The sequence below is a fragment of the Leptodactylus fuscus genome, chromosome 1 (genome assembly GCF_031893055.1).
Source record: "Leptodactylus fuscus isolate aLepFus1 chromosome 1, aLepFus1.hap2, whole genome shotgun sequence".
NCBI lineage: Eukaryota > Metazoa > Chordata > Amphibia > Anura > Leptodactylidae > Leptodactylus > Leptodactylus fuscus.
In genome coordinates this window covers 233474053-233495947 of record NC_134265.1, presented here as the reverse complement: position 1 = coordinate 233495947, position 21895 = coordinate 233474053, and the positions used below count along the sequence as shown (strand labels likewise).

General features: G+C 41.5%; 1 protein-coding gene across 2 annotated transcripts in view; it reads right to left on the bottom strand.

The window, feature by feature from the left end:
• Nucleotides 1-21895, bottom strand: part of CHRNA6 (cholinergic receptor nicotinic alpha 6 subunit) — a 38897-nt gene that overhangs the window by 15016 nt on the left and 1986 nt on the right. The window contains exons 2-5 of one of the 2 annotated variants that reach the window (XM_075284392.1): nt 15810-15949; nt 7491-7535; nt 6124-6233; nt 5062-6040 (exon numbers count right to left, since the gene is read on the bottom strand). In XM_075284392.1, coding sequence (XP_075140493.1) covers nt 5062-6040; nt 6124-6233; nt 7491-7535; nt 15810-15949 — 1274 coding nt within the window. The remainder of the gene's footprint in view (nt 1-5061; nt 6041-6123; nt 6234-7490; nt 7536-15809; nt 15950-21895) is intronic. The other variant, XM_075284400.1, reaches the window with a different exon arrangement.

Sequence of the window (21895 nt, the reverse complement as noted above, 5' to 3'; positions counted from 1 at the left end):
GGCTCCCTCCACCATTAATTGGTCCAAACTGGGCTGGTTAGAGGCTCCCTCCACCATTAATTGGTCCAAACTGGGCTGGTTAGAGGCTCCCTCCACCATGAATTTGCCCAAACTGGGCTGTTTAGAGGCTCCCTCCACCATGAATTTGCCCAAACTGGGCTGGTTAGAGGCTCCCTCCACCATGAATTGGTCCAAACTGGGGTTTTTAGAGGCTCCCTCCACCATGAATTGGTCCAAACTTGGCTGTTTAGAGGCTCCCTCCACCATGAATTGGTCCAAACTGGGGTGGTTAGAGGCTCCCTCCACCATTAATTGGTCCAAACTGGGCTGGTTAGAGGCTCCCTCCACCATTAATTGGTCCAAACTGGGCTGGTTAGAGGCTCCCTCCACCATGAATTTGCCCAAACTGGGCTGTTTAGAGGCTCCCTCCACCATGAATTTGCCCAAACTGGGCTGGTTAGAGGCTCCCTCCACCATGAATTGGTCCAAACTGGGGTTTTTAGAGGCTCCCTCCACCATGAATTGGTCCAAACTGGGGTGGTTAGAGGCTCCCTCCACCATTAATTGGTCCAAACTGGGCTGGTTAGAGGCTCCCTCCACCATTAATTGGTCCAAACTGGGCTGGTTAGAGGCTCCCTCCACCATGAATTTGCCCAAACTGGGCTGTTTAGAGGCTCCCTCCACCATGAATTTGCCCACACTGGGCTGGTTAGAGGCTCCCTCCACCATGAATTGGTCCAAACTGGGGTTTTTAGAGGCTCCCTCCACCATGAATTGGTCCAAACTGGGGTTTTTAGAGGCTCCCTCCACCATGAATTGGTCCAAACTGGGGTGGTTAGAGGCTCCCTCCACCATTAATTGGTCCAAACTGGGCTGGTTAGAGGCTCCCTCCACCATTAATTGGTCCAAACTGGGCTGGTTAGAGGCTCCCTCCACCATGAATTTGCCCAAACTGGGCTGTTTAGAGGCTCCCTCCACCATGAATTTGCCCAAACTGGGCTGGTTAGAGGCTCCCTCCACCATGAATTGGTCCAAACTGGGGTTTTTAGAGGCTCCCTCCACCATGAATTGGTCCAAACTGGGGTTTTTAGAGGCTCCCTCCACCATGAATTGGTCCAAACTGGGGTGGTTAGAGGCTCCCTCCACCATTAATTGGTCCAAACTGGGCTGGTTAGAGGCTCCCTCCACCATTAATTGGTCCAAACTGGGCTGGTTAGAGGCTCCCTCCACCATGAATTTGCCCAAACTGGGCTGTTTAGAGGCTCCCTCCACCATGAATTTGCCCAAACTGGGCTGGTTAGAGGCTCCCTCCACCATGAATTGGTCCAAACTGGGGTTTTTAGAGGCTCCCTCCACCATGAATTGGTCCAAACTGGGGTGGTTAGAGGCTCCCTCCACCATTAATTGGTCCAAACTGGGCTGGTTAGAGGCTCCCTCCACCATGAATTGGTCCAAACTGGGGTTTTTAGAGGCTCCCTCCACCATGAATTGGTCCAAACTTGGCTGTTTAGAGGCTCCCTCCACCATTAATTGGTCCAAACTGGGCTGGTTAGAGGCTCCCTCCACCATGAATTGGTCCAAACTGGGTTTTATAGAGGCTCCCTCCACCATGAATTTGCCCAAACTGGGCTGTTTAGAGGCTCCCTCCACCATGAATTGGTCCAAACTGGGTTTTTTAGAGGCTCCCTCCACCATGAATTGGTCCAAACTTGGCTGTTTAGAGGCTCCCTCCACCATTAATTGGTCCAAACTGGGCTGGTTAGAGGCTCCCTCCACCATGAATTGGTCCAAACTGGGTTTTTTAGAGGCTCCCTCCACCATGAATTTGCCCAAACTGGGCTGTTTAGAGGCTCCCTCCACCATGAATTGGTCCAAACTGGGTTTTTTAGAGGCTCCCTCCACCATGAATTGGTCCAAACTGGGCTGGTTAGAGGCTCCCTCCACCATGAATTGGTCCAAACTGGGGTGGTTAGAGGCTCCCTCCACCATTAATTGGTCCAAACTGGGCTGGTTAGAGGCTCCCTCCACCATTAATTGGTCCAAACTGGGCTGGTTAGAGGCTCCCTCCACCATGAATTTGCCCAAACTGGGCTGGTTAGAGGCTCCCTCCACCATGAATTGGTCCAAACTGGGTTTTTTAGAGGCTCCCTCCACCATGAATTTGCCCAAACTGGGCTGGTTAGAGGCTCCCTCCACCATGAATTGGTCCAAACTGGGGTTTTTAGAGGCTCCCTCCACCATGAATTTGCCCAAACTCTGCTGGTTAGAGGCTCAATCCACCCTGATTTTCAAAACAAATGTTGGTGCCAACCTCAACTTACTACAAGGGCCAAATTCACTGCTGGTGACAAGCTCTCCTCACTGCAAGTGCCAAATACACATGTTTCAAGGTGTTTTCCTACTGTCAGAGAGGTGGTATTGAGTGTGTAAAGTGTGTAGTTGTTAGGCTGTGATGTTGGGGTAATAGAGGGTCTTTGGTGTGTTAGATGCCCCCAGACATGCTTCCCCTGCTGTCCCAGTGTCATTCCAGAGGTGTTGGCATCATTTCCTGGGGTGTCATAGTGGACTTGGTGACCCTCCAGACACGGATTTGGGTTTCCCCCTTAACGAGTATCTGTTCCCCATAGACTATAATGGGGTTCGAAACCCGTTCGAACACACGAACATTGAGCGGCTGTTCGAATCGAATTTCGAACCTCGAACATTTTAGTGTTCGCTCATCTCTAGTAGCCATGTGTGACCTGGTGAGCGGAGGATGGGCAGCTGCAGGATCTAGAATTACTACAGTCAGATATATATAGATATATATGTAAGCCCATATGGCATGCGTTAGGCCAAAGAGTCAGGCCTGAAGCCCTTGTACCTGTTCCAGGGATTGCAGGTTAAGTATATGCTGTTGCTAAAGGTGAGACGGTATGAGTACGTGCTTGTGTGTAGTTGTTTCTCTTCAGGATGGTCTGGGGCATATCTGGTGAAGAAAACCACCACAGACGGAACTGCAGATAGACGGCTACTGAAAGATGTAGTGTGAGTAAGTTCCCTGAGAGCATCAAAGTGCTAATGGAACTTGCTATATGGGTAATAAGGAAAATGTTATGTTATATTATGGGTATATAATAAGTGTTTCACACCCCTATGCAGTTCCCAGTGCATTGGAAAGTATTTATCACTTGTCACTTGTATTTGTATTCTCTGTAAGGTACGTTCTAGACAGGAGAAATTAGCCTTAGCCCTATATTTGGATTGTGTTTTTCAAAATTGTCTCAGATGTAATATGATGTGCTGACTGACTATGTGATGAATTATCAAAAACATATGATTAATTTATATTCTTGAGTTTTTCCCTTCCCTCCAGGGTCTGAGTCAGTGGGAGGAACTTATAAACTAAACCCAAAGATTGGATGGAGATAAAGAGATGAGATATGAGATCCTGAGAGGAGAAATATCAAGGACTGTTGGATGAATCTGCACTTATGTTCCTGTTATGTTTTATGCAACATAGAGACTGATCCTTTTAGTGATATCAATCTGTGTAATCTCGTGTTTAAAGGGGATGATAAACGAGGCTGTGGATTTAGACAATGAGACTTGAGGCTGATATGGAGCCAATTAAGGTGTATGATGATGTAAGTGAGAAAGTTTAAGTGAAGTGAGATAGTTGGAAGCCGTCTGTTTATTTAGGAAAGGTATTACGTTTCATGCCATAACATATTACTGGACAGGGCTGTTAGTCCAAGGAAGGACAGGAAACAGACGTCCATTGGACTCTTATAGTCCGATAAGCCAGTTAGTGGCTTATACATTCCCTGGAGGAGTGTAAAGAGATAGGGGGCAAGGTAGTTTTATAGTCGGGTTGAAGACCGGGCAGCAAGGTTCTTTAGCCAGAAGGGGGAATCTTGGGCGCGACTATAAAGCCCGACACTGGTGAGCAGCTGCACCAGGTGTCATATCTCATAATAATCATGTTACGGTGTTTAAGCGTAAACATACTTTGCCCAGTGAGGCACAGACGGTAGTAAAGTTGGTCGAGACTAGAGAGATGGAAAGAAGCATGTTCATGGTCCAGTTTCCTCCCGAAAATACACGGAGTTGCTTTAGGGACAGTTAGGATCTGACCTTCCTATGTGAAAGCCCTTTAAGTGGGAGCTTATCTACTAGGGATAAGTTGTCATGTAAGAGGTGAAGTGGAACGACGAAGCACATTGGAACAGATCAGGGGGTTCATAAGCTCAGGGAAAAATTAGTATTTAGGGGGAATGTCAAGTCTGAGAACATGAATCAAGATTCTTATACTTTGTATTGCCTGTTTGTTATCGAAATACTAATTTTTCCTTAATAAGGTTACATAGATCTGAGACAAAGGAGTTTGGAATCTAAGATGGAGTTTTTGTCTTGTCCTTCATGTCTCGTGGCAGAAGTCTTCAAATTACAGCAAGGGGGGTCGTCTGGGTGGACGAAGGAAGGCTGGACATCAAAGGACTGAAACCAATAGAAGCTGGACAACTCAGGATTTTGGACAAAGCTTTGTTGAACTATGCATTAATCCCACCTACCCTTTGTAAAAGTGTGTGTACTTGTAATAAAGAGTCAGTAGCTTGCTGTGTGTTGACCTGGGCACTGAAGCAATCCAGATAGCTGATGAAACAGACTTGATTTCTGTGTCATTATTTAGCAAAATCGCGCGACTAAGCTTCTTTAATTTGGACTGACTGATTGATCCAAGATATAGTCAATTCGACTCCGACAAAGTCTTCCTTCTTTCTTTCTTCTCTTCCTTAGCTGCTATGGACTCCTAGTATATCTTCTCTTCTCAGCATATGTGTGTCTACTTCTGTAATATATTACTGTGTATTATCCTGTATCTGTATTACTATGCTGCTGTAACATACTGAAATTTCCCCACTGTGGGACTATTAAAGGGTTATCTTATCTCTTATCTTAAGCTTGGATTGAATAAATAGACTTGTATTACTATATAAATATCAACTGGTAAAAAAAACAAAACAACATATTACATTGTAAGGAACAACATAAATCAACTGACTTATTTGTGTACTATACCTCTTTTCTTTCATTATGATCCTTGATGTTTTCTGCCATGAACTGAATACTCTCAACAACATCTCGGATTTCTGCAGGAGACTGCTGTATAGCATTACATGAATCATGGTGTTGCCGTCTCCGGCTTCTGGCACTTTGTTCTTTTGACTTCATGCAATGATAACATGTTTCATCTTCAAACACTTCCACATCTCTGCACTGGGAGTCCACAAGTTTTGTTGTCTTGCCATATGCTCTCTTCTTGGTTCTCTTAGAGCATGGCCGATCTTTCTTCTCCATTGTCTTCCTCATCATAAGTAGCTTAGGGAGACGTTTTAGGAATACATCTCTGACCCACCTGGGCATTTTATGTGTTGTTGGTGTTCGATAATGGATATTGAGTACAAATACTGTTACTACAATAGATAATGTTACAAATATCATGGTGAATAAAAGGTACTCTCCAACAAGTGGGATTACAAGAGAAGTAGATGGAATTGTTTCTGTGATAACCAGCAAGAACACAGTCAAGGAAAGCAACACTGAGATGCAGAGGGTGACTTTTTCGCCACAGTCCGATGGGAGATAGAAGACTAGCACGGTTAAAAATGAAATAAAAAGGCACGGCATAATTAGGTTTATGGTGTAGAACATAGGCAACCGTCTGATGTAAAACGAATAGGTTATATCTGTGTAAATCTCTTCACAGCAGTTATATTTAATGTCATGTTTGTACCCAGAGGCATCTACTATTTCCCATTCACTGTTCTCCCAAAAATCTTTCATGTCAACTTTAGAACCAATGATGGAAAGATCAATTTTTGCCTTATCGTATGACCAAGACCCAAATTTCATTGAACAGTTCTGATGGTCAAATGGAAAAAATGTTATATCCATTGGACAAGAGCTCTTGAATATTGCTGGTGGAGACCAAGTTATCAAACCATTGTACTTAAGTAAAGCCTTTGTTTTTCCTTCAACCTGAAAATCTCCAACAGCACTGTAGGAAGAGAACCACAGATAAACTTATAGCTGGTTGCTTTATAGTGATCAATAATAGAGAGATCAATAGAGACTACATACTTATTATACAAAACAATGTCAGGTTTCCAAATCTTATCTGCCGGCACACGCATAAATTCAATCCCATCATAGTCCACAGGATTCCACTTCAGTTTATAATCATTCCAGATCTAAAAAAAAATAATAGATTCTATATTACTTGGTTATGTCAACACTTGTAATACAACATTGTATGAAATGGGTCTGTATGGCAGTTCCCTGAATCTCAGTAAAGAGCAGGAAGAATGCATATAATGCTAGGCTCACGCTAGCGTTCACGTTCTCCGTCCCTGATTCCACTTAAAATCGGCGTAAAGTCCTGCAAGTAGAACTTTTCTCTCTGCTGAATTTAGTATAAAATCGGTGGAAATCGACTAGATAAGCCAACAATTACATTTTGTATGGACCGAGTGTTTCCGCATGCGGATAGAGTTTCCGTTTTTCGGGTCCCCAAGTGGACCTGAAGGACAGAAACATTAATAATACTAGTGTGAACCTAGCGTAACATAGTAATATAGTTTTTAAAACCAGAGATCAGGCGACAATGATCACATTGTTATGGCATATCCTAGGGTCAGGGGATAATCGTACACATCAGGGAGAGTGTTTGCCTACATAGGCAGTACGGAGACTTACAAGTCATTCCTGCTCCGCTAAGGATTCTGGATAAAAAATATGCAAATCTATTCTCCAAGATGTAATTAAGAGAACAGTGCACTCCGTACGCCACCCTCTAGAGGGCAGCATCCTTAACATCATGAACGACTCAGTTATAAAGTCTTTTTAATCATAATGTGGATTTAATTGCCAAATTAGTATTTCTATCCCAAAAGGGACAGATTAAATCCACATCATGATTAAAAAGACTTTATAACTGAGTCATGCATGATGTTAAGGATGCTGCCCTCTAGAGGGTGGTGTACAGAGTGCACTGTTCTCCTAATTACATCCTGGAGAATAGATTTGCATATGGTATATACTAGTAATGTAATAAGACAATTGGAATCTAACTGCAATGGAAGGAAACTTAATTTGGATACTGCTTGGATACTGCTTTGGATACTGCTGTTAATATTCAGATGATTGTGCATATGCAGTTAGGTCATTTAACAAAACTATAATGCAACCATATTTAGCATCAGTATATCGGATATAACACACAGAACCCTTCAATGCTCAACTAAACGTAGATCACCTCTGGGTTTTATAGTCTTCTCATTTTGGCTCAGTAGAAACATGGGGGTCTAGGTGTTGTGGCCATAATACTGACCCAAAATGACATATTGCATTAAGATTGTGTTAAACTTTGTTTAATCTGCCAAGCAGCAGAATGAACCATAAGGATGAATTACTGGAGGACCCACCAAGCCATCATTGCTAACACTTACATGCCGAAGCCACAAGTTTGTTTCCAAGATTTGATTAACTTCATCCTTATTTAAAAAAGAAAAAAAAAGAATGTTGAGATATATTAATAATCTGTTAGGTAAAAATCAGATCTTACATTGCAAGCAAAGGGCCATTTAGATTAGTGTCACACTATTGTGTCAAATTACTAGTAACAGAAATATCTGAGCTGTGCTAAGGGGGTTTGATGGCTATTCTTCTAGAATTCAGACTTTACCAGTGCTGTCTTCTCTTTTACTGTGCTCCTACTCTTATACAGAGTTGAGTCATATTATTATGTCCACCAGCAAATATCCAGAGTAACAGCACAGAGAGCAAATAGACAGGGATAGAGTCAATAAGGTGCTGGTAATTTGTCTCAAATATCTGGCACCATTCCACACTTGCTGGATGCACTTTTGTAAGCATGGGTGCAATGACCGGTCATCTTCTTTGGAGCCCCATAAACAGTAGGGTTTAATGAACTGTTGTATTAGACTCACGTCTGGTAGCCCCTTGGTTCCTTTTCATGGTGAGCTGCTCCACTGTGAGTTGGCCATTGCACACCTACATAGCTGATGTTCACCTCTCATATCAATGGCATGTGTTGGTCTGCAGCTTCCTCATTGGTTATTCCCAATGGTTCCATTTGTCCACTCATGGTGCACTTTCACTACAGCAGTACACGAACATTTCACAAACAATCCCTCTTCAAAAATACTGCCACCCATGGACTGCAAGCCAAGAATCATCCCTTTCTGCAACTCCGATAAATCGACCCTTTTACCTATGACAAGTGATGTATGTCCAGATAGCCTATTGCACACTTTTTTTTTAGTAATTTTTATTCTTGCATTTTAAGAACTTAGAAAACAACAAATATAAATAACCAGAAGCATACATTTCAATAGGGTCTCACAATAAGCTGTAAGCAATCTCAGTAGAAATAACATAGGCGAACACAACATGAGAAATATGCATGACATAAAGTCAAACTAGAGATTAGCATATTTCACTGAGTTGCCTATCATACACCTTATATGCCGCAAACAAATGGAGGGAACTGGAGGATGGGAGCAGTAGTTGTAGTGTTTATTTCACGGGTAGGCCAAAGACCCTTGATGAACTCCTCCAGCCCATCTCTCAGGCCAGAAACTGTTGAGGGTAGCCTGCTGGGTACCTGATGGTGGTGGTAGTTTTAATGGTCCTCTCTTACTCTGGTCCTTGTGGTGATGTTCAGAAAGGCACTAATGGTAAGCTCAGGAATGAATCAGGAGGCAGCAGTTTAGTTGAACTAAGCTGTAACTTTACTTTGGTAACTGACAATACATGCAGTATCACTGTGGTGGCTGATCCTGAACTTGGGACAAGGGATGCCCAGTTTAAGATGGTGGTATGGTGCATTTCCCTACTCCAATAATATAAAGTCTCTGGATTGAATTGAAGTCCCAGGAATCCAGATACCTGGAGATGAACAGGTTCTGTAAACCAGAACTTCCTCTAAGTTGGCACTCTTTTCGCACTATGCTGCTAACGGCAATATATTCCCTGCCTCAGGGCGGTAGCTGGTTTGCTGAGCAGATGGACGGTTTCTTTCTGTCAGAGGCTGCAGAAGAAACTCAGCAAGTGTTGACCTCTTTGCTGCTAGCATACTATTGAAATAACCGGACTTCCAGTCTCCATCCCTTACACAGTGGACTATGATCGGCCAGAGATCTAACAAGTTCTGTAATACAGAGGGGTAGCCAGAACTCAATGGAAGGGAATATACATATATCCAACCACAGTGACACAGAACATAATAAAAAAAAACAACAACTATTTAAGCAGTATTCACTGAGATGCTGCATATATACCAACCAAGCCAGCCGACAACATGTCACTTTCATCGATGGGTTATGTCCAAAGTAGAATGTGGTCATAATAATGTGACACGGTATATATATATTGTCAGGCTCTGGGGGTGCTGGGTGGTTGTCATAGACACAGACTCCAAAGTAAGAGTCCAATGGTTGAGCTTTATTCAGTCCAACAAACAGTGGCATGTGCAGTACAAAAAGAAAATACAAAACAAACACCTGCCCATCTGGGCTCTAACTAAACATAAGTTGATGGCCTCACTTAGAATACAAACCAAATTCAGATTTGTCAGGATTATCTCCAGCAATAGCAACCTCTTTGGTGGCTTTCCAGCTAAGTTCTGCCAAAGTCTATTCTCCCAGGATAATTCTTATGGCTTGCTAACGAGGCCAAACCCAAGACAGCTGGTTTGCCACCTGAGTGTTCACAAGTTGTGGACTGGAGGGGATGGGAATGACAAGTCCCACTACCAACCTACCTGCCATTCCCTAAAAATCCAGCCCAATGCTCGGCACTTAAAAAATGCTCAGCAAAGTTGTCCACTGAGAACAAACTCTTCTGGATTTTTCTCATCTCACCCATCTGAGCAGTCTGCGTGAGATGTACACCCCCTCCAGCACTTTACCAGCCATCAGCTTACAATATATATATATATATAGGCCCAAAAACGGTCTTCTTCAAGAAAATAGTATATAGAATGCAGCTTAAAATGTCTAATGGAATCAGTAAATATTTACATCTGCCAATAGACAAATTATGGTGAAAGAACCAAATAATCAGGTGTTATGTGTGGAATCACGTCAGTATATAAAATAAGATAATCCCTTAATAGTCCCACCATGGGGAAATTCAGTGTGTTACAGCAGCATAGATAATACAGTAATAGTACAAGAAAAAACACATACAAAGCTCAGAACAGAAGATAAAAAAGATAGCAGAAGTCATAACAAAGAAAAGAAAGACTTCAGGATCATTTAGTTCTCTGTGTGGAGTGATCTTCTCTTATCTTGATGTGGATTATACAGCCTGACCGTGGTTGGGAGGAAGGACTGCTGATAGCGCTCCTTCTCACACTTGGGGTGAAGCAGTCGGTCGCTGACAGTACTGCCCAGTGCGATCGTGGTCTCATGCATGGGATGGGAGTTATTCTCCAGCATGGAGCTCACCACGGACAGTATCTTTCTGACACTGAAACAGGCTGTACAAAGTTGCCTAAACCCACATGCATAACCATAGGTGGACCTCTTTCTTTCCACATATCAGCCACTACTTTCTTCTCTTTAAGATGGCCACTACTGATGGTCAGATATTTCATTTTTGTGATATAACAATAACATATACAACAAAAGCAGAGCATGGTTAAATCATTGTATAGTTATATTTTAAGCTGAAATCTTTACAATATTATGTTGAACGCTGATCCTGTAGTTATATTCATACACAAGAAAGGATTAGTTAGAACCTTGGGAAGAAAAGCTCTGAAATAAATCAACATGTGCAGGCGATGAATCACAGCCAACAATATCTCATCAAAGCTCTTCATTATCTTCACAAGCATCTTAACTTTCTCCAGGAAGATATTAATGCTTCCATTTTATATTAATGTTAAATCTTTGATGTGGGAGATTTACTAAGCAAAATTTGCACCAAAACCTGCTAAAATGTCTAGTTCCATATTAAAGGGATTCTACCATTAAAAAACGTTTTTTTTCCTAACTGACATGACGAAATAGCCTTAAGAAAGACTATTCTTCTTCTACCTGTAATTGTCTTCTTTGCCCCGCAATTCGGTTAAAATTTTGTTTTCCGTTGGTATGCAAATGAGTTCTCTCACAGCACTGGGGGCATCCCCAATGCTGCGAGAGACCTTTCCAGGGCCGCTTCCATCTTCTTCAGGAACGGCCTCTCTGTGCATCTTTTTCCAGAACTGGGTTCAAACTTCTAGGCCTTGGGCAGAGTCTTCTACACATGTCCGTGGCCACAAGAAAAATAGCCGCTTACACATTAAGTAAGCTGCCATTTTCTTGTGGCCTGTGGGCATGCACATTTGGCTCTGCCCGAGGCCTACAAGTTTCAGTGCCTGTGCTGGAAGAAGACACATGAAGATGACGTTCCTGAAGAAGATGGAAGCGGCGCTGGAGAGTTCTCTCGCAGCATTGGGGACGCCCCCAGTGCTTTTTGATCGCTGTGGCCCGCCCTCAGTGCTGCAAGAGAATTTTTACTGAACGGTGGGGCGAAGAAGACATCTAAAGGTAGGAGAAGAATAGCCTTTCTTAAGGCTATTCTGTCGTGTCAACTAGAAAAAAATTTGACACTTTTCTGACTTGCAAAAAATAAATAAAAAGATCATGGTTTAATAGGGAAGGGTTGTGGCCTCACAGAAAGTGAATGTGCCCTAATTTGCACCTTAAATGCACCAACATTTGCTACAAGTTGATAAATCCAAATAGCTTATTTGCATATTGACAAAAGTAAAAGTAATGAAGACGTCTCTTTACAAGGGGAAAACACTGATCAATTCAGTTGACCCTATACTGTCTGTCTGCAGGGCTTGGTCGATATGCTGGGTTATAGTGACAGACTCCCTTTAAGACTTTTTTAAGAATTTTTAGCCAGTATTAGTAAATATGCCTGATGTTCTGCTGATGCTAGTACTTCGTGCTGTCTCTTGTTGGAAGGGTTGAACCAGCTTCATGGATGGCGCCTTCTGTTGCCCTCACTCCCATGTACATTATGATAAAGTGACACAAAATATTCATAGAAGGATCTGATCTAGGTGTCCTGCACTGTGTCTATTAAGGAGAGGACAAGAACTACGGATTATCAAGATAAAAATTAAGGTTTATCAATGTACTGTACTAATCCATGTCGTACAGGCCACTGGCATAAACCATCTCGAGAAACATTGAAGAACTATGCACTTTATTTATTATAACACAGTGATATTGGGCATACTAATGTAAAGTGAACTATGCCTTCACTCACCGGGTGCATCATTCGCGGTATTCAACCTTCAAAAGGTGACCTGGCTGGTCATGTGATCAGCAAACGTGGCAAAATCAGGAGAAATATTGAGGGAGGTGATGTGTCATCTGCCTTATTATGATTAGAATCTACGTGGATTCTTAATTTGACCTTTATGACCTCTAATGGCATTAATGAAGAGTTTTTATTTACGGGCTTTTTTTTTTTTTTTAACGTGATCCTGTGATTTTAATGTGTATCCTACCCCTGACAAAGCTGCCATTGGAGTGGCAATAGTTGTGGTGTGCTCTTTCCTGTTTTAACCCTAGGATTCCCACCTATTCCTTTTTTGGATGACAGTATATTGACAAACTGATAAGAAGTCTGAATTTTTCATTTTGTCTATCATGAATACACAGGAACTGTCTGATATATATATTTATTTATTCTTTATTTGAGATATTATATTGTCTATATTTTTGTATCAGTTTGCTTTTTATATATGAATTGTAGGTCCATGGTATATATATTTTCCATCTACCTAAAACTGAGATTTAAATTATGGCTAGTATGAATTTGTACTAAGTGTCTCTACTTGGGACCACCTATAATTGTTTGTGTGGTCCACTGAATAAATTTAGTGTTTTTAAAGGTGCGTCCTTATATGTATTAAAGATCGTTATATTTATGTTTTTCATGTCTCTTTGTTGTTTTTATGTCCTAATTATATCAGACATGTATATGATACTCCTGATACTGATATTATTAATAGTGGTGCTCATCCTTAGTGGATTTTGTGACACGTGAACAAACTGACCTGCTTATTCACACATAAGACAAAAGTCATCAGTGAAAAGTGACTTTTGGTTGGTGTCTGAATGGGCAGGACAACGTACCAATCACCTGATCAGCTAACTCACTGTTCAGAGGCTGAACCTGCTGTGAAGTCTTGACCCATTGCCAATATACCCCATACATCATAAAATCCACTAAACTACAGAGGAGTTCATTGTGCCCGGCAAGTACAGTTCATAAAGCATAGTAAAATGGTTCAGCAGAGCATCCAGACTACACAGGGGGGAAGGTGCCTTGTATAGGCATCATATGACCATGTGGCATAGACCTTGTTAGTGACAATGAATATGTCTGTAGTATACTTCTTTCTAAAAGATAGTGGCTTATAGTGTGGGTCCAGAGTGGAGGACAGTGGCGGCCATCCAGCCTACGTTTTATCTGTTGGCGGTGTGAATGACATAACATTAATAGCACAACTGAATACTTGGAGTATAGTCTCTGCTTCTTATTCTATATGTGATGGGCAATGGTAGAAGTCTGGAAGATGTGCTGTCTTTCCCAGAATTAAACTACTGACTTCTAATTTACTTTATTTTTACTTGGCTTTTCAATTGGAAAGTAATCAACTACATGTAAGAAATTATATTCCAGAGCTCTTATTACTTTGGGCTGTGAGAAAGCTGAATGAATGACAGGAAGCAGAGATCTAGAAAACCACAAGGAATCGATACAGAAAGTATACTGGAAAATTGTCTAACTTAATATCATTTATTTGCTGAAAGTGGACAACCCTGACAATCAATATAAACCAAATGGATAATTTCTGTATAGAACTGAGGTATACTGTATGTTCCCCATATCAATAACATATAATACAAATATTACTATGATTATTACATATAATCATTGGATCATTATTTTGTATCTAACATACATAGTTACTAGTTACATATTCACATATATATATATATATATATATATATATATATATATACAGTCCTATGAAAAAGTTTGGGCACCCCTATTAATCTTAATCATTTTTAGTTCTAAATATTTTGGTATTTGCAACAGCCATTTCAGTTTGATATATCTAATAACTGATGGACACAGTAATATTTCAGGATTGAAATGAGGTTTATTGTACTAACAGAAAATGCGCAATATGCATTAAACCAAAATTTGACCGGTGCAAAAGTATGGGCACCTCAACAGAAAAGTGACATTAATATTTAGTAGATCCTCCTTTTGCAAAGATAACAGCCTCTAGTCGCTTCCTGTAGCTTTTAATCAGTTCCTGGATCCTGTATAAAGGTATTTTGGACAAACAATTCAAGTTCAGTTCAGTTAGATGGTCGCCGAGCATGGACAGCCCGCTTCAAATCATCCCACAGATGTTCAATGATATTCAGGTCTGGGGACTGGGATGGCCATTCCAGAACATTGTAATTGTTCCTCTGCATGAATGCCTGAGGATTTGGAGCGGTGTTTTGGATCATTGTCTTGCTGAAATATCCATCCCCGGCGTAACTTCAACTTCGTCACTGATTCTTGAACATTATTCTCAAGAATCTGCTGATACTGAGTGGAATCCATGCGACTCTCAACTTTAACAAGATTCCCGATGCCGGCATTGGCCACAGCCCCAAAGCATGATGGAACCTCCACCAAATTTTACAGTGGGTAGCATGTGTTTTTCTTGGAATGCTGTTTCTTTTTGGACGCCATGCATAACGCCTTTTTTTATAACCAAACAACTCAATTTTTGTTTCCAAAATCAAGCTGCCTTGTCCAAATGTGCTTTTTCATACCTCAGGCAACTCTATTTGTGGCGTACGTGCAGAAACGGCTTCTTTCTCATCACTCTCCCATACAGCTTCTATTTGTGCAAAGTGCGCTGTATAGTTGACCGATGCACAGTGACACCATCTGCAGCAAGATGATGCTGCAGCTCTTTGGAGGTGGTCTGTGGATTGTCCTTGACTGTTCTCACCATTCTTCTTCTCTGCCTTTCTGATATTTTTCTTGGCCTGCCACTTCTGGGCTTAACAAGAACTGTCCCTGTGGTCTTCCATTTCCTTACTATGTTCCTCACAGTGGAAACTGACAGGTTAAATCTCTGAGACAGCTTTTTGTATCCTTCCGCTGAACAACTATGTTGAACAATCTTTGTTTTCAGATCATTTGAGAGTTGTTTTGAGTAGCCCATGATGCCACTCTTCAGAGGAGATTCAAATAGTAGAACAACTTGCAATTGGCCACCTTAAATACCTTTTCTCATGATTGGATACACCTGGCTATGAAGTTCAAAGCTCACTGAGGTTACAAAACCAATTTTGTGCTTCAGTAAGTCAGTAAAAAGTAGTTAGGAGTATTCAAATCAATAAAATGATAAGGGTGCCCATACTTTTGCACCGGTCAAATTTTGGTTTAATGCATATTGCGCATTTTCTGTTAGTACAATAAACCTCATTTCAATCCTGAAATATTACTGTGTCCATCAGTTATTAGATATATCAAACTGAAATGGCTGTTGCAAACACCAAAATATTTAGACCTAAAAATGATTAAGATTAATAGGGGTGCCCAAACTTTTTCATAGGACTGTATATATATATATATATATAATTTAAATAATACAAATCATAACATTGAAGTGTAACATTCTAGCAAATGAATATACAGACAGTGAGAGCTTGACTTACCACATTAACAAGTTGAGTTATTGCCACCTCAAAGTGCACCATAACAGGATCAGACACATTTTCAACCGGCCTTATAAACTGATTGTAATGCGTGAAAAGCTTACGGAAAAGCCTCTCTTCAGTGTCGCTTTGTAAAGAACCTGCAAATAGTGAGGATTTCTACATGAAAACAATGCAGCTTTATTTGTGCATTCATCTTAGACACACCACACAAGCAGCGTATCCTCATTTATAAAGCTAAATGTCCTAAGCCATAGACAGGATGACATTGTGCATCAAATAGCATTGCCGTCATGCTGGCTCTAGCATATCTGAAAGGATTACTGGAATATGTCTGAGCAGCTAGTTTGCACAAGGAAAAGATCAGAGTCATGTGCAATAATATTATGTTTGTATGTAATTTTTGTACCATTCCTGAGACATTACTATTGATATAGACAGTACTTCCTATAAACACACACTGCTGTCATAGGGTAACTTAGAACCAAAATGCACTGACTGACTGAATGTTTGCAGTCTATCACTTAGGATGGCAAGCAGCCATAACAGCCATAAGGATACTGTATCTCTGTGACACAGGCTCACACTAATTCCATCCATGATATTGTGGTAATGTGTGACTATTTCTGATAAGCAGTCTTTATATGAGAAATTTCACAAGATATAAAAAGATGTAACATGGGTCTAGTTATAAAAATATATAACCTCCAGCTACCCAATGAAAATATAACTTAAAAAAAATAACGAGGTTCTTATGTTACATTTGAAGGGGTACCTCTGTTGCTAGCAATTTTATCTCCTGCCAGAAATTTAAATTTGCCAGCATTGGGCAGATCAGATGGAATTGTGGCCAAGATTTCTGAATGACGTCCAAAGCTTCTCCTGCAAAGCTCAATGCAGGAGAAACTTCATGGCTCTCACTTTAGACGTCTTATTCCCTAGTCAGCAGTCACATGTCCTCATTACGCCAAAACACTGTGAGCTCCAGAAGTCCTACCAGACACTTCTCCAGTTTGTGTACATGAACCAGCGGGCATCAATCTTCTTTTCACAGACAATGCACACTACTGTGATCTCAGATTAAGTCTTCAATTGCTTTGTTATGTAGTAACTGCTTTCTGGGACAGTGTATAGATGCTGCACAATGCACTTTTCAGATCTTTTCAGATCCACAGACTTTTCTGCCATTGCTCCCTGTATCTTTCATCTAGCTCCTAGTCTCCTAGCTCCCTTCTTCTTTCCATACACAAGTGACCTTACCTCCACTTGTCCCTGTCCTCTGCTGTTGCAACTCACCTTACTAAAATTTTTAACTTCTCTCTCTCTTCTGGAATGTTTTTCCATCCTCTTTCAAACATGCTGTCATAACCCCATTACTGAAAAATTCCACTCTTGACCCATCCTGTGCTATTAACTATCAGCCTGTCTCTAGCCTTCCGTTCATCTCCTAGAACACTTGGTCTGTTCCCGCCTAATCCGCTATCTCTCTGCTAACTCTCTTCTGGACCTCTTACAATCAGGTATTTGCGCACTACACTCTACAGATACAGCCCTTACAAAAGCACTATGGTCCCTCCGAACAGCTGATCAGCAGAGTTCCCAGGTGTTGAGCTGTTTCCCAGAGCACACAGCTTCCAGAATTGTTTACATGCCAGGCGCTGTGCTGCTTACTAACTGTATTCTTAATAATTGCAGTTTTGGGTACTATAGTTGTATTCCTTTCAAGTATATGAGATATCTACAACACACATAATTATCACTATTAAGAACACTCTGTAGGTAGCTTGAGAAAGAGATGTAGGTGAAACGCATCAGTAGCATTTTTTATGGTGGGAGGGGTTCCGTCATTTTTTTCTTTTTGTCACTTTTTTGTTATGTAATATTTTTACTTATTTAAATTAAAAGTTATATTTTAATTATCTTTGGAGAGCTGCTGGTTTTTCTTTTTTCTATTTGTTGCATCACTCTACACTCCTAAGTCCAGAGTATCTATGCACCCCGAAGATTCAACGCCTGGGTACCAACATTATAGGAGGTGAGCCTCAGTGTATTTTTTTCTACCTATATTACTCTGTAGGTAGGGGGCTCTGGATAAAGTTTGCACTGGGCCCCACAAAACTTTACTTACAACATTTATGTAAGTAAGCCAAAATCCTTCAGGACAGATGAGCCCAAGATACAACTTTTTGGTAAAGCAAATCATTCTACTGTTTACTGAAATCTAAATAAGGCCTACAAGAAAAAGAACACAGTACCAGCAGTCACATATGGTGGGGCTGCCTATGGGGGCTCTATTACACCAGAATCAATAGGATCCTTCTATCTACCTCTCTGCTCCCTAATCTCATTTATACCCGTCACGTACCCTGTGCCTGGTCAGATTACGACCTGGGCATGGTTGACATTGATTTCCAGACTCCCACTGCCACATTCTCCCATTGGCATTTGGAGTCCATATTGCCTAATCCTGGCATATAACAACCGATCACCAACATTCTCACCAAGGGCTTTCCAAATAATAATGCATTGGAGACTGACCCAGCTATTAGTTGAGCAGCCCATAAGGCTACAATTCTGGGTACCTTCATAGCAGAAGCTTCTCACTTGAAAAAGGAGTGGTTTAAAATGCAGACGGACTGAAAACACAAACCATTCAATCCCAGCAACAACCAAAGTGACCACTTATATGCTTGCAACTGTGGCGTTGTGAAAGTTCATTTTAGCTTTAAGTTACAAAGCCTGATATCACCATTAATCTCTCTATTTTATAACCTTCTCTTCCTTCCTGGCCAATCCCCCGAGGTGTTCCTTTGGTGGAGACATGTTAGGTTCAGGCTTCACAATGACTCCCTCTGTGATTGGTGGGTCTCTACCAAAGACTACTTCATTCACACACATTCCCAGCCTTCCTTGCAACTCTTCAGGACTACCCAGGTCTTTTACTTTTTCTGATCACTCAACCAACTCAACCCTGAGATTACTTCCACTAGTTTTGAGAGATTGATTTTCCCTATCTTCTATATATGGCATACTGAATGCCCCACTCTCTGATCTCAAATTGGACTTTATTTCAACCTGGGAACAGGACTTGGAGACCTGCCTAACTCCAGCACAATAGTCAGATTGTTGCATGTTCATCAGCAAGGGCAATTGGCAGGTCACCCTTATGAAGACCTCTTTAAAAATTCTATATATAGCATATCTGGTCCCCAGACTGCATAGTTTTTACTCTATGGTTTCACCCCTTTGTTTCTGGGGCTATAACACTCTTGGTGCTACTCTTCATATTTGGTAGACCTTCCCTCTGCCCCTTTGCTTCTGGATGTCAATCCATAGGATGGTGCAGAGGCTCCTACGACAATCAATCCCACTAACTGTACTGGTGTTCCTTCTCAGCTTTAAGCCAACTACTCTTCGATATGCACAATATAAATTGCTTCAGTATATACTGATGGCAGCAAAAATCGATATTTCTTCAAATTGGAAGAAACCAAGTCTCTCATTAACAGAGGTATTTTGACCATATTGACATGATTGTCACATTGTCTTCAGCTTTAAAGGAGTTGTTCCATCTCAAGGATCCTATCTATACTGGTAGCTTATGTAAATGGAAGACTTTTCCTAAATATATTGCTTTAGAAACTCTGCTTTGTTCTTCTGCTATGTGACCCATATTCCTCCCATTGTTTACACAGCGTTGCTATAACCATGGATCTATAGGACAAGTGACATCACTTACTCACTGTTCTTGCCCGCAGGACAATCGTTCAGCTAATTGCAGTTTGTTGATAAAGCCTGGTCTGTTATCTCTCTATGTAAACACACAGATAACACGGAGTACATTCTGTACAAGCCTCTGCATATTATTTGATCTGTATAAGTGTTGTGAAACTTCTCCGGCCGGTTTAGAAAGGGGGTGGGGGAGTGAGGAGAAATATAGACTGCAAGTAGCCTGCTGTAACACTGAGATGGGAACACCTCTTTAATTGGTAACTGGGTGTGAGTGCTATGTTTTTCCCTAGGCATAGTCCCCCCTTCTCCTACCGCCCCAGCCTAGGCACTCGGCACTGTTAATTTTTATCCCTTTCCTTTTATGACTCTTAATATTTAGGATTGTATTATTCTATCTTTGAATTATATTATGTACATTTTGCCTTATAGAATGTTTTTATGACTGTTCTTTCTTACCTGTACTTGTATTTTTTGCTGTTATTCAATAATCACTTTTTAAACTAAATTATTTTTCATGAAGCTTACAGCATAAGTAACTAGAGATGAGCGAGTAGTATTCGATATTCTCGTACGCGATCGAATACTACTGCCTATTCGCAGTAAAGATTCGATTCAGAACCAGCGTTGATTGGCCGAATGCTATACACATATCAACGCTGGTTTTGCAGTAGGATCGTCTTTGCTAGTCAGGAGAGCTGGCAGCTTGCAGTTATGCCGGAGCTGACTTTGTGTCATAAGAATGCATTGACCAGCGTTGATTGGCCGAATGCTATACAGTGTACAGCTGGTTTTGCCGGAGACTCGTCTGTGAGGAGGCGGAGTCTAAGATCGGACCACAGCAATCTCTATTGTGGTCCGATCTTAGACTCCGCCTCCTCACAGACGTGCCTCCGGCAGAAACAGCATTGATTGTCCGAATGCTGTACACTGTATAGCATTCGGCCAATCAACGCTGGTCAATGCTTTCCTATGAGAAAAAGTCAGCTCCCGCATAACCGCAAGATGTCAGCTCTACCGACTAGCAAAGATGAGCCTGTTGCAGAACCAGCATTGATTGGCCGAATGCTATACAGTGTATAACATTTGGCCAATCAATGCTAGTTCTGTAGGACGAGTAAGGGCCGGTTCACATTAGCGCTTGCCTCCCGTCCAGAAGGAGTCCACAGGAGGACCCTCCCCGAACGGAATATCAGCACAACTGCAAGCGCAGGACAGTTAAGTACACAGACCCCATATCATATAATGGGCTCCGTGTGCTTGCAGCGCACTGCCCGCACAATTGATTCATGTGGGCCGTGCGCGGCAAGCACACGGAACCCATTATATGCTATGGGGTCTGTGTGCTTAACTGTCCAGCGCTTGCAGTTGCGCTGATATTCCGTTCGGAGAGGTCCTCCTGCAGTCTCTTTCAGGACGAAGGCAAGCACTAATGTCCATAGTCCCATAGTCTATGGGATCCATGTGCTTTAACTGCACTTCGCTCCTCCTAAACACTCCTCCTAAACATTACTGCCCTTACAACTACCAAGCTCTAATGCACTTCTTATTTCCTGACTGCTCCGTCCTCACTATGCCAATTCTTCCAGAAGTTAGATTGAAAAAGCACACCAACACGTATTGGTCATGGTTTTGCCACTTTACTGACTTGTACCCACTTATTTTTTAATTACTTGCCGATCTTTTCTTCATCCCCAGGCTAGAACGTACAGCCTACAAGTTGGAGAGTGCTAGAAACTATGGCTTCCTGATCTACCAGTACCTGAACACATCGGGGCGCCACTTCTCCCCATTCTGCTGGTTGTTAAAAATACAATAGGATTCTAGAACTGAGGAGAACCGGAAGCATCCCTTCCCTGTGCTATTCACTTATCAATCCCCACTCCTACCCATAGCCTCCTCTGCTTCGCCTTCAACCTATGGGGCCCAGGGAATTACATTTTTGGCCTCTGCCAGTGTCACAAATGTCTGTGAGCATATTTGGTAAATTCGTCCCCATCCCCCAAAAGAAGACCATCTCTTCATTGCTACATCGTTTTGTAGCTATGCAGGTACCGTATTTTTCGGACTATAAGACGCACCTAGGTTTTAGAGGAGGAAAATAGGGAAAAAAAATTTTGAAGCAAAAACTGGTAAAATATTTAATATATGGGAGTTGTAGTTTTGCAACAGCTGCAAGGCCACATTGACAGGTGACCCTGCAGCTGTACGGGGATGCATAGAGCGTTTTTTTTTGCGGGGCCAGCTGTACTTTTTAGTTATACCATTTTGGGGGATATCTATTGCTTAGATCACCTTGTATTGAAAAAAAAACAGGAGGTGATTTAGAACTTTTATTTATTTCATATTTTTAAAGC